At 36.4% G+C, this 12,858-nt stretch overlaps 1 protein-coding gene across 10 annotated transcripts in view; it reads right to left on the reverse strand.

Annotated features, from left to right (window-relative positions):
• The window catches only part of RALYL (RALY RNA binding protein like), a 786,001-nt gene that overhangs the window by 55,232 nt on the left and 717,911 nt on the right, over positions 1–12,858 (reverse strand). For all 10 annotated transcript variants that reach the window (XM_078153349.1, XM_078153347.1, XM_020995771.2 and 7 more), the window contains one exon: positions 2,974–3,087. In XM_078153349.1, coding sequence (XP_078009475.1) covers positions 2,974–3,087 — 114 coding nt within the window. The remainder of the gene's footprint in view (positions 1–2,973; positions 3,088–12,858) is intronic.

The following is a 12,858-nucleotide window of genomic DNA, read 5'->3' on the forward strand; positions in this document are numbered from 1 at the left end:
GGGCACCATGATGCACAGAAAAAGATCTGGAAACTCTGATCTAAACTGTTCCTGTCTCCTAGAATAATGAGCCGTATTCTATACAGGAATATGTCATATGCACTGAGGAATAGTTACACAAAATCACAAAATTTTAAGAGGAAGGTATCTTAGGGATCACATGGTCCGGCCAACTCATTTTTCAGATGATGAAAATGAGACCCATGTAGATTAAGCCAGTTGCTCAAGGTCATGCAACTGATGGGAAACAGAACCAGGACTAGAATCCAGTCTCCAGTCCAGTGGCCTTTTCATTAAATCCATATCAAGGAAATGTGCATTATGTGGTGGTGTGAGTTACAAAAAAAAAAAAAGTGATCCCTGCTGAAACAGAACCTGTCATCTAAGTAGTGGAGAAAGAATACAGAATAACAGAATTATAGATTTAGAACTAGAAGGGGCTTTAGAATTCATTAGGTCCAACTGCCTCATTTTATAAACCAGGAATTAAATGAATGCCCAGAGTCACAGAGTTAGTGCCTGAGGCAGGATTTAAAGAGATGTATAAAGGTAAGTCAACTGTTAATTAGCTATACTAATGGAATGAGTTGGTCTGTGGGGAGGCAGAATAATTTATTTTCATTTTAACACAGGTGTTTCTGGTGTCCTAACAATGTTTATAAACAAACCTAGCAAAGAAAAAACACAAAATTACATTCTGATAATTGGCTCAGAAGATTCTGAGAAGCTGCTCATTTCCTCACTGTGGTCCTTGAATAGCTCCTCCTTGTAACTCAGTCCCTTGCTGGGGACTGGTGGGTCACCCTCAGGAACAGGTTAAGCAAAATAGTTTTTCAATCAAATTTTTCCTGAAAAAAGACTGTAGGCCAAATGTATAGGTTTAAATAGCTTCCCTGTGAGATGAAGACTTCACGCAAAATAATAGTAAACTGAGCACGAAATGTACAAAACAAGTAATTAAGAAGCAGTAGATGGAAGTAATCACCATAGCTTGTAGATGCTAACCAACCAAATAATTAAAGGTAGTACCTTAGGTGCTTATCAATAAATTGGAAAGTGAGAGTTGCTTCAGATAAGCTATTATTCTGATAAACTCCTTTAATTATGACTTGACTCTATATACATAGCTCTCATCCATTTTGTTTGATAAAGCTTGGAAAATTATAGCTTCCAAGTTCAACTTCCAACTGAAGGACATCCATATAAATGTCCTTCAGCAGGAGATACTAAAAGAAACAAATAGTAAATTAATTAATTCAATTTCTCTTCTCATGTGTTAATGTGAGGGGCATGTAATAGTCCTAAGGGAACAAACAGGCTTTGGTCTTTAAAGAAACCTTCTGATCGGGTATGGTTACAGGCATGTAAAACAACAGGGTGCCATCCTCTCATCAGAAGAAAATACAAGCTTTTGAATTACAGTATAACATTTATAGATGATCATTCAGGAATATGTGTGGAGGTGTTATTCAGCATAGGGGGGCTAGAAGATGTAACACAATCCCATAAGGATCAAGTCTTTCTCTTTGAGGTGATTTATATTTAAATGAGTTCACCATAATCCTTTACACTGAAGTGCAAATTGGTTATCAAAGTCCATTGCTAGAAGGGTTGTTCTGCATGATAATGAATTCCACAATGTTTCCTAAAATGGAAACAATGATTTCAACAGTATCACAAGATATTTCAGTTAGAGAAAAGACTTCAAGATGTTGTCATAACATGACAGGGTATATAAAAATTACATACCTGTAGACTTCCTTATGAACAATTTGTAGATGCACTTTTTTTTGGGGGGGGGGAGTAAGGAGTAGAAAGGAAGGAAAGATCGAGGCTTGTAATTTCATTGGGGTAGGGAAATAAAATTCCTCTGTCTATTGAGATTTGCAGCTGTTTCACATGAAAGGTATGTGTAAGAGGCAGAATTTTTACTCAGGTCTTTCTTGCTTCTCAGGCTGGCTTCTCCGCTATACCCTCCACTGACTTTCTTGGGCATAAATACATCCCTGAGGGTGGTGTAAGGGGTGGAGTGACAGTGAGAAATCAATACCTTTCATAAGTTCTTAAAGGATTTTATTTGTCCAGGCATTCTGTAAAAAAATGAGTCACAATAAGGGAGTAGGCAAGTAGAAATGATGTTGGAAATATTTGTTTCTGTAGTTGCCTGATCTTTTATTTCTATAGCCACTTTTTCCTATATCAATGTCATTGTCTCCCATATTCTTGACCTGTAGAGTTCCTACAGTCAGAGAGGAGGGTTTCATCTTTACAACACTGATTTGGATCAGATCCTTTAAATTTGAACAAGATATCCCAGCTGGTGCCATTGATAATTAGTTTTGTAAGCCAACTGACCTCCCATTGAGTGATTCTAAATGTCTTGGGTCAAATGAAATGTAGGCTATGGTGGTTCCAGCAGAAGCCTTACATCAGGGTTGATATCCCAGGAGATGGCCCCAAGTGATAATACAGGGATAGAGTCCAATCACTTGCTTATACTAACCAGCACCATACTAGCCATATGTTGCTTTTTGAATGATGGAACTGAAGGAGGGGATCCAGACAGGGTACATTCCCTTTGTAATGCAGATTTGAATGCTGAAAGATTTTCTGATGGTTAGTGCTATGAAAATCTATGTTTTTTCATTGCAATGGTATTCCATCAAATGCCTTTAATCCTTAACCATATTTTGATATTGATAGAGGTTAGATGGAAATCCCAAACTCTCTTCTCTTTTTTAAAATTGTCAATCCCAGAATAAGCAGTTATTCATAATCTTTGAAAGGGCAAAATTCTGTTCCATCATTTCAAGTCCCAGTTTTGTGGCTTTATGGCTAGCATCTATAATACATAATAAAAAACTCAGCAAAGTTTCTCCTCTTATTCTGAGCTGTCAGTGTGACTGATAGTGCTGGCCTGGTCTCATTTACCTCCTAATGACCTGTCTATGACTACACATCATTTTCACTTACCTGCCTCAGCCTTCTGCTGCTTTTCAATCTTCTCCAGTCTCCCTAGCAAGGAGTCAATTTTAGTTTTGATTTGGGTTAATTCTTTCTTGATTGTCTGTAACTCATCTGATTTCACTGGAAGGAGGGACAAAGGAAAGAAAGAGAATATGAAATACACTCTGATTCACACAAAGAGCCCCCACTTCCTGTGTGTCCTTGACAATGTATGCAGCACAATGCCTAATATTACTGGCTTCTCATTTCTTATAAGACTCTTGGGAATGGACATTTAAAATAGATTTCTTACAGATTACAGATACTGAATCTTAGTAGGATATATGTGAACTACTAAATCCAATTGACAATGGGTTATTTTACAAAGGGATGGGGAGTTTGAAAATAAGATATAAAATGACTCAAAGTATAATAATAGGTTCAGTCTTGAAAAATTACAACAATGCCTTTAAGCCTATAACATAGAGTGCATTTAAAGAGAGGAATGGCTGAATCATAATAGGTACAAAGTCATCTCCTTACAGTATTTTTTAAGGCTGGGTTGGAATATTATAACTCATCAGGAACTTTAAGTTTTTATCCACTTGCTAGGTGATATACTGAAACCAACATAAACATTAACCTTTTAAAGTGATCAATTATGAGATTTTTATAATAATCCAAGCAAGAAGTAAAGAAGACATGAACTAAGATGCTGAAAACCATATGAGTAGAAAGGAAAAAAAAACAACAATACGTTCATCAGTTACTGATTCAGAATTTATCAGGCACTTAGAAGTGCCAGCCACTATGCTAAGTGCTAGGCATACATAGGCAAAAATATTTCCTGCTTTCAAGGAGCTCACAGTCTAAAGTGGGAGACATTATAAAAACAATTGTGCGTAAGCAAGATGTATATTGGATAAATAGGAGGTAACCTCAGAGAGAAGACATTAACATTAAAGGACTCATGGAAAGGCTTCTTGCATTAGGTGAGACTTTTTCTGGGATATGAAGGAAACATAGGAAGCCAGGAAATAGAAGTTAGGTGGAAGAGAAGTTCAAGCATAGAGGAAAGTCAGTGAAAATGCACAGAGTCTGGAGAAGTGTTTTGTGAGAGGAACAGCAAGGAAGTCTGTGTCAATTCATTACAGAATTAATGGGGGGAGTAAAGTATAAGAAAGCTTGAGGACTAGGAAGGGTCTAGCTTACAAAGTACTTTAAAAATCAAACAGAGGATTTATATTTGATCCTGGAGAAAATAGGGAGCTGATAGAATTGAATATGTAGTATCTCAAGTGTTCATGTAATTAACATGGGGATTTCCAAGTCCTTTTTTGTTTTAAAACCAGGGTTAATGCAATTTAATCTTGTCTCTTATTTACACATATTTTAATAATAGCTCGCATTCAAATAGCCTTTTAAGGTTTGCAAAATTCTTTGCAAAAATTATCTCATTTTATCTTCACAGTAACCCTAGGAGATAGGTGTTATTATTGTCCCCATTACACAGTTGAGGAAATTGACGTAGGAAGTGATTAAGTGACTCACTCAGATCCACACAGCTAGAAAAATGGATGGATATAAGTTTTCTTGATTCTAGGACCAGGACTCTACCCACTGTACCACATAGCTAGGATAGTGCCTTTGCACATGGTATATGACTAAATATTTAATTACTGAAGAACAAGAGCTTTATCTGGAAATAAATGAAGAAGATGGCATAAACTGGGCTTGTTTGTGCACATAAAAGGGTGTGCCTTGGCAAGAAGAGTCACCTCTTCAGGTAAAACAGGGATGAAGTAGGGGTCAGTGGGGGAAGGCCTCTGAGTAATGTGAGAAGAAAAGAGGGAACTCAGTAAATGGACTCTTTTTTTTTTCAGTGAAATATGACACAAGGTCCACAGCTAAAAAGGTGGGAGAAGGGGGTGCCATGGGAGGTATGAAGAGGGATAAAATGGTTTGGAAAACTTGCTATGGTGAGTAGATAGTGAATCAGTTAGAGAAGTGAAAAAGGGAGGGCTCAGTTGAGATGATGTAACAGAATATATAGAAAAAGAAGAGTAGAGGACCCATAACAGTTCCTTGGGGATACAAATTTATGTTACATAACCAATTGATTACCAAGACTTGTCAATTCTATTTTTCAGTAGACTTTCAGAGCTCTTCTACCCTTTATTTCCCCCACAAACATCTAATTCATTCTTCATTCTATTCTCAGAATAATCTTTCTTATAAATATAGCTAGCTATATCATTTCTAGGCTCAAAAATCTCCAGTGGCACCCAACTGTTTATCTATAAAAGTTCAAGTTCTTTTTCCTGACATCCAAGGCCTTCACAGACTGACATAAATATACCTTTCATACATATCCCATATAAATATTTTTTTCAAATGTGGTACTCCAACCAAATTTGACTGATCTCTGTCACCTAAACACACTCTCCCAATCTCCATAGTTTGGTCATAGTGCTCCATGCTACTGAATTACACTTCCTTCCTTTTCTTTAGTTTTTGAATTCCTGCCAATTCTTTGTTATTCTTATTCTTATTTATTTTTAGGTCATTGGGGTTAAGTGACTTGCCCATGGTCACACAGCTAGTAAGTGTCAAGTGTTTGGTCTGAGGCCAGATTTGAACTCAGGTCCTCCTGACTTCAGGGCTGGTGCTCTATCCACTGTGCCACCTAGCTGTCCCTTCCTGCCAGTTCTTCAAAGTCCAATTCAAATGACTCCTCCTGCAGATGTCCTTTTCTAATCTCCTTTGATCAATAATGACTTTCTTCACTGACTTTCATAGCCTACAAAGTATTTTGTTTTATAACTCTCTATTTCATTTACTATATTAATATTATATGGATCATAGTTATCTCTCTTTGGGTCTTATCTCCCTATTGCAATGGATGGGAGAGTCTCTTATCAAAAGTTTGTACCGGTAGAAGCCAAGATGGCAGATTAGAGGCAGCAACTCAACTGAACTATCTCAACATTCCCTTCTAAATCACTTTAAAATAACAACTCAAATAAAATTTTGGAGCTGAAGAGCCAAGAAAAGGTCAGGGTGAAACATTTTTCCAGCCTAAGAAAATTTATGGGGTTGGCAGGAAACATCTTTGACACCAGGGTAGAGGCCCATCCAGAGTACACATGGGGGACAGCAACAGTGGATATAGCAGCAGCAGCAGCTTTGGGAACTCTCAGCTCAGAGACAGTAAGGGGGTCAGACAGGGGATGGTTTATTGGCACTGGGTATAGCTGGCACTGATTGGCAATTTCATTGTCCACACACAGTTCTGAGTCATAGCTCCAGGGGCAGAGCAGCAGTGGTGGTTGGTCAAAAAGGGACTAGGGGCCATTGTCTCCAAGGCAAAGAGAAGTGCTAGCCCTTATGACTTCAGGATACCAGGAGCTCTTCTTGGGTAAAGACCAGAGTACAGACCAGGAGAGCAGTGATTATATTTCTCCCAGAATCACACCACTTTGAAAACATTGAAAACTTGCAGACTCCCAGAATTAGCTCTAAAAATAGCAGGCATAAAAAAGCTTAAACTTTGGGGCAGTTCCTGTCCACCCTCAGGTGAGCAGAGCCTAACTTTAACATAAAGTTCAGTCAAGAAACAGGCTGGAAAAAAATGAGCTAACAACAACAACAACAATAACAACAACAAAAGACCTTGACCATAAAAAGCTACTACTGTGGCAGGGAAGACCAAGACACAAACTCAGAAGAAGACAATGTGAAAACAGCTACAACCAAAACCTCAAAGAATAATGCTAATTGGACCCAAGCCCAACAAGAATTCCTAAAAGAGTTAAACAAAGAGATGAGAGTGGTAGAGGAAAAATTGGGAAAAGAAATGAGAGCAATGAAAGAAAATCATGGAAAAAAAATACAGCTTGGTAAAAGCCCAAAGAACACTGAAGAAAAAAAAATATATATGTATGTATATATACACACCCACTGAGTTGTGAATAGAAATCTAACTTATCAAATAGGGAAATAGGAGGGGAAGGGGAAGGAAAATTAAGAGAGTCAGTTGTTGGAAGCAAAATAAAAAATGAGAGAAAAGAATATGGGATAGAGGGAAATACACAGTTCATAACCTTAACTGTGAATGTGAATGGGATGAGCTCACCGTAAAATGAAAGCAGAGAGTAGAATGGATTAGAAACCAGAGTCCAACAATATGTTGTTTATAAGAGACACATTTGAAAAAGAAAGACACACACAAAGTTAAAATAAGGGCTGGAGCAGAATCTAATATGATTCAGTTGAAATAAAAAAGGCAGGGATAGCAATCATTATCTCAGACAAAACAGAAACAAAGATAGACCTAATTTAAAAAGATAATCAGGCAAGTTACATTTAGCTAAAAGGTACCAAAGACAATGAAGTAATACCAAAGATTTTTACAGCAAGTTTATTTGATAAAGCCCTCATTTCTCAAATATATGCTGAGTATAGAATTGAGTCAAATGATCAAAATGAGAACCATTCTCCAACTGATAAATGGTGAAAGGATATAAACAGACATTTTTCAGAAGAAGAAATCAAAACTACTTAGAGTCATATAAATAAATGTTCTACATCACTATCAATTAGAGACATGCAAATTGATATAACTATGAGGTACCACCTCCCACCTAACAGAAATGACAACTACTTGAGAGGATGAGGGGAAAATAGGTACACTAATGAATTGTTGTGAACCGGTCCAACCATTGTGGAGAACAATTTGGAGCTGTGACCAAAAGGTTATAAAACTGTACCTACATTTTGACCCAGCAATACCAGTACTAGGGATGTAAACCAAAGAGATCAATGACAAAGAAAAAGGACCTACATGTATAAAAATATTTATAGCAGCTCTTTTTGCGGTAGCAAAGAACTGGAAATCAAAGGATTGCTCATCAGTTGGGGGATGGCTGAACAAGTTGGGGCATATGATTGTGATGGAGTACTACTGTGCTATGAGAAAGGATGAGAGAGAGATAGTTTCAGAAAAACATGGCAAGACCTATACGAATGAATGCAAACTCACATGAACTGGGAGATCATTGTGCACAGTAACAGCAATGTTGTAATGATGATCAACTGTGGAAACACTGGGCTACTCTGATCCAGATAGTGAACCAAGACAATTGCAAAGGACTCATAATGAAAACGTGCTATCCACTTGCAGAAAAAGAACTAATGAACTGGGTGCAAATTAAAGTATAATTTTCTCATTTATTTTTTCTTGCTCTTTTTTTGAAATATGGCTACTATGGAAGTATGTTTTGCAAGATTTCACAGGTATAATTGATATATTGCTTTCTTCTCAGTGACTTCGGGACATATGGAAGGGAGGGAGAGAACGTTCAAAATAAATAAATAATAAATTCTCCCCACTCTTTCCCACCCAAAACAACCTTTTGTTGTTGTTGTTGTTGTTTGTTGTTTGTTTTTTGTTGTTTTAGGCAATGGGTTAAGTGACTTGCCCAGGGTCACACAGCTTGTAAGGGTTATGTGTTTGAGGCCAGATTTGAACTCAGGTCCTCCTGAATCAAGGGACCGTGCTCTATCCACTGCATCACCTAGCTGCCCCCCCCCAAAAAACAACTTTGCACCACAGCAAGGAACTAGTTCTGTGTTTTACAAATAGTAGGTTCTGAAATCACACCAGTAAAGTAGTCACCAACCTTATCTACTCACAGAGTTGGCCCCAAGGGAATGAGCCCTTCCCTTATAGAAAGAGCAGAAAGGAAGTCAAAGGCAGCCTGTTTTTAACTAAAGAGGTCTCATCACACTTTGTGACAAACACCATTGGATTTAACAGGGAGTGGGAGGTATATATTTAGGGGACCCTTGAGTGCTTTCAGATGATCTGCATTCATAACTATTGCTCCTCTTCTGCATTAGAAATCTTAGCTTCTCCATAAAATTATTGTTTTTGTTTTTGAATCCATGGAAATGATTACAACTTGTAATAGCTGAGGGCAGTTTAGGAAAACATTTTTCTTTTATTTTCATAAAGTAAAAAGGAAATTCTGTTGATTAGTTCCTATGGTTGAAAAAATGGATAAACTATTCTTTACTACAACAGAAAATGTCCTGATGCTGTAGATTGAGAACACACCAATGCTTCAATTAAAATATCATTTGAGATTTGTATGCTAAGTGAATAACAACAAAAATAGAAACAACTACTACTATGAAAATTATGACTATTTTGACTCACAGGCCTAATGTAATTTAAGACTACATGGTTTAGTGGATAGATCAACCAACCAACAAACATTTATTTATTTTTTTCCCAACAAACATTTGTTAAGTACCTACTATGTGCCAGGTACTGTGCTAAGCTTTAGAAATACCAAAAGAGGTAAAAGATAGTCTTTGCCTCAAGGAGCTTACTATCTAATCAGGGACACAAGAGGCAAACAAACATATGCAAAGCAGGTTATACATAGGATAAGTAGGAAAGAATTAACAGAGGGAAAGTACTAGAGTTTTACAGTTGGAGTTATAAGGACCCAATTTCAAATCCCGACTTTGATGTTACCTGTATGGGAAAGTCACTTAACCCTTATTACCATCAGACAAATATTTAAGACATTATTATAGATTTGTTGTGTTGATTGAGAGAATTCCAACATGGATGAAACCATAGGACCTTGATATTTTTGCCTAAATTATTCTATTGGTACTTATAACAGCCCCTAGAGGTTGTTACTGTAAATATAATTATCACCTATTTAGCTCAAGAAAATTGAGTCTTAGAGAGATAAATGGAATTTCCCATTGTGAAATAGCTAGTAAGTATGGGAGTCTTGACATGAAGCCAGCTATTGTTCCTTCAGATCCAAGGTTCTTTACCTCATGTTCATAAAGTTATCCCTTTAATAACTGTTATCTGCCCTCTCTTTTTCCCCTTTCCCAGGGAAAAGTCTCCTCATTTATCCATTTTCAAAGGTGTTTGTTGCCCTTTAGGGACAACAAAAAGGGTTATTTAAAATATATATTTGGGAAAATTAAATAATCAAAGAAAGGATAGTCAATTAACAAACATTAAATGCCTACTATGTGTCAAACACTGTGGTAATCACTGGAGATACAAAGAAAGGCAAAAATAGCCTCCTGCTCTCAAAGAGCTCAGAATCTAGTAGAAGTGACAACAGAAAAACAACTATGCATAAATACAATATATACACCACAAATGGGGATAATCAGGAGGCAGAAGGCACTAAAATTAAGTGAGGATTAAGAAAGGCTTCCTGTAGAAGGTAGGGTTTTACTGGAACTTGACTAAAGCCAAAGAGGGCAAGAGATAGAGGTGAGGAGAGAATAAATTCCAGGCATGGGAGAATGATACTGAAAATTTCAGGAAATAGATTACCTTGTTGGAGAAATAGGAAGGGGGCTAGTGTTACTGGATCATATAGTATGTTGGAGTGGAATAGGGTGATGGGGCGTAGACTGTAAGAAGAATGAAAAGGCAGAAGGACCACTGTTCAATATAGACAAAGTAATTATAATTGACCCCCCAAAAAGGCAAAACTGCTCAACTCTCACTTTGTTTCCATGTCCTCTGCCAAGAAGAATGATCATTGGATTGGAATCAACAGCACAAAAATGGCCAGCAGATAGCTGATATCAAATATTTAAAGGGACTTTAAGAGAGACCTAGCTGCCTGTGATGAATTCAATTCATTTGGCTCAAATGGCTCAGAAGAAATTCAACTAGGGGACCAAAACCACTGCCAAATGTGGTTGTTGAGTCGCTTTCAGTAATCTCTGAAAGACTGGAGAACTGGAGAGGCAAAACAGTGCTGGAAAAGAGGAAATGTTCCAATTAAGAAAAACAAAAAGGAAGAGGATGGAGCATGCAAACTAGATTCCAGCAAGCTTGACTTTGATTCCTCACAAAATTCTAGAGCATTATTAAAGGTATGGTTAATGGAAAAGGGGGCAGTGGTCACAAAGAGCCAACAAGGCTTTATTAAGAATAAGTCATGTCAGACTAATCTAATTTATTTTATTAACAGAGTTACTAGCCCTGTATGTCAGAGGAATGTTATAGATGTAGTTTATTGACTTTTAGTGAAGCACTTGATAAGGTCTCTTATTCCATTTGTGCATAAAAGATAGAGAGGTGTGGGTTCAATATTACGATCAGATGAATATGGAACTGCTTAGACAACTGGACTCAATAAGTATGGCTAATGGTTTTATATCAGCTTCAGGCTATTTTATTTCTTGTGAGTATCTTCACAAGAGAGTGGGTAAGGTGAATAAAAACCATGAGAGTTAAATAAGTTATTTTTGCTACTTGTTAGTAGTCTGATATAAGCAAATCATAAAATCTGGCTTTGAATACAACCTCTACCATTTATTAATAGTGTTAACGGGCACGACACTTTATCTCTCTGAGACTTAGTTTCTTCGCTTGTAAAATGGTGATAATAATATATACACTACTTACTTCATAGGGGTGTGGTGAGAAAAATACAATATAAATATGAATTATCATTATAGGAAAAGAGGATATTAGGTGGAAATTATGAGCAAAAAGAGGTTATCATTATGCACAAATCAATCAATCAATCAGCAAGCATTTATTGAGTGCCTATTATGTGCCAAGACTGTTAGATGGTAGGGGTATAATTACAAGAAATGAAACAATCCCTGCTGGCAAAGAATTTTTAGTCTAATGAAGACCAGATTTGGAGTTACCTATATACTTCAATTATTCATTGTAAGATATTCCTGTATATGTATGTGTCTGTATTGTATAAATGAGCAGAGAATGATAAAGTGAAGTTCTTCATTTCAATAATGCCTAGATATCCAATTCAGTTCCAAATTTCCAATGAACATGATTTTCTACATCTACTTTCTTCTTCTTCACTTATAATGATCACACATTGGGCATTCCCTGAGGATTACTGAGCCAAATGGAACATTTAGTTTGACTGTCATCAGCCCTCAGGAAACATTTAATATTGAATCAAAATATATTACAATTCTTATTTCTGCTTGAGCTATAGTCATAGTTCAATCATAATCTCATTTTAAGAGATTTTAAAGTTAGAAAAATGCTTTATTCTTAAATCTTATTAACAAAATAGACCAGGCAAGTTTTTTTCCCTTAAAAATTCTCAATTATAAAAGCAGTTATTTATTTGCATTTTCATAGGTTGCCAAGTCATTTGTGAAATAAAAATCACAAGGCCTAGGAATCTGTAGGAAATTGCTACTTTAAAAATGCCAAACAACAGGCAGGAGAATACAGTTTTAAAATAAGGAATTATGCTTCATGTCAATTATTTGGGAGATATGAAACTATCATTTTTGAGTTGCAGATAAATCTGAAAAAAACATTTTCTGCCACAACAGCAAATTGATTCTCCTTTGAAGAATGATTCACATTTCTTTTGCTAGGAGGACGTTATGTAGTTTTACTTACAGCTATCAAATAAAATGTCAAACATTTTGTAATATTGCTTTAAATTTCAATGCACAAGAAAATGTCAGGTCAAAATGGGATTGTTGATGGAAACTAATGGAGTTCTTTCCAAAATTTCAAAGTCATTTTTTTTTGCAATAGGAATGTGATTGCCTATCTTATGTTTGTTTATTCTTTAAAAATCTCAATGAAGCTCCTAAAACAACTTGAAACCTGTTGCTGTCTTCTAACATTGACCCCATGATGTTTTGTTTCCTTTGGGCCTGATCCAATCTACTCTAATTTGGTAATAATAATAATATAATAATAATAACTCATTATGATGCTTAGTCTTAAAAGTATTGTTCCTCACAACCACAATGTGCAGTCACCAGTTGGTGTCTTTATTCCCATTTTTTGAAGGAGGAAATTGAAGCTCAGAGAGGGGAATGACTTGTCCATGTTCACAGAATTATAGAATTTCA

This window comes from Phascolarctos cinereus, unplaced genomic scaffold (assembly GCF_003287225.1).
Source record: "Phascolarctos cinereus isolate Bilbo 61053 unplaced genomic scaffold, phaCin_HiC Scaffold_4;HRSCAF=312, whole genome shotgun sequence".
Lineage (NCBI taxonomy): Eukaryota > Metazoa > Chordata > Mammalia > Diprotodontia > Phascolarctidae > Phascolarctos > Phascolarctos cinereus.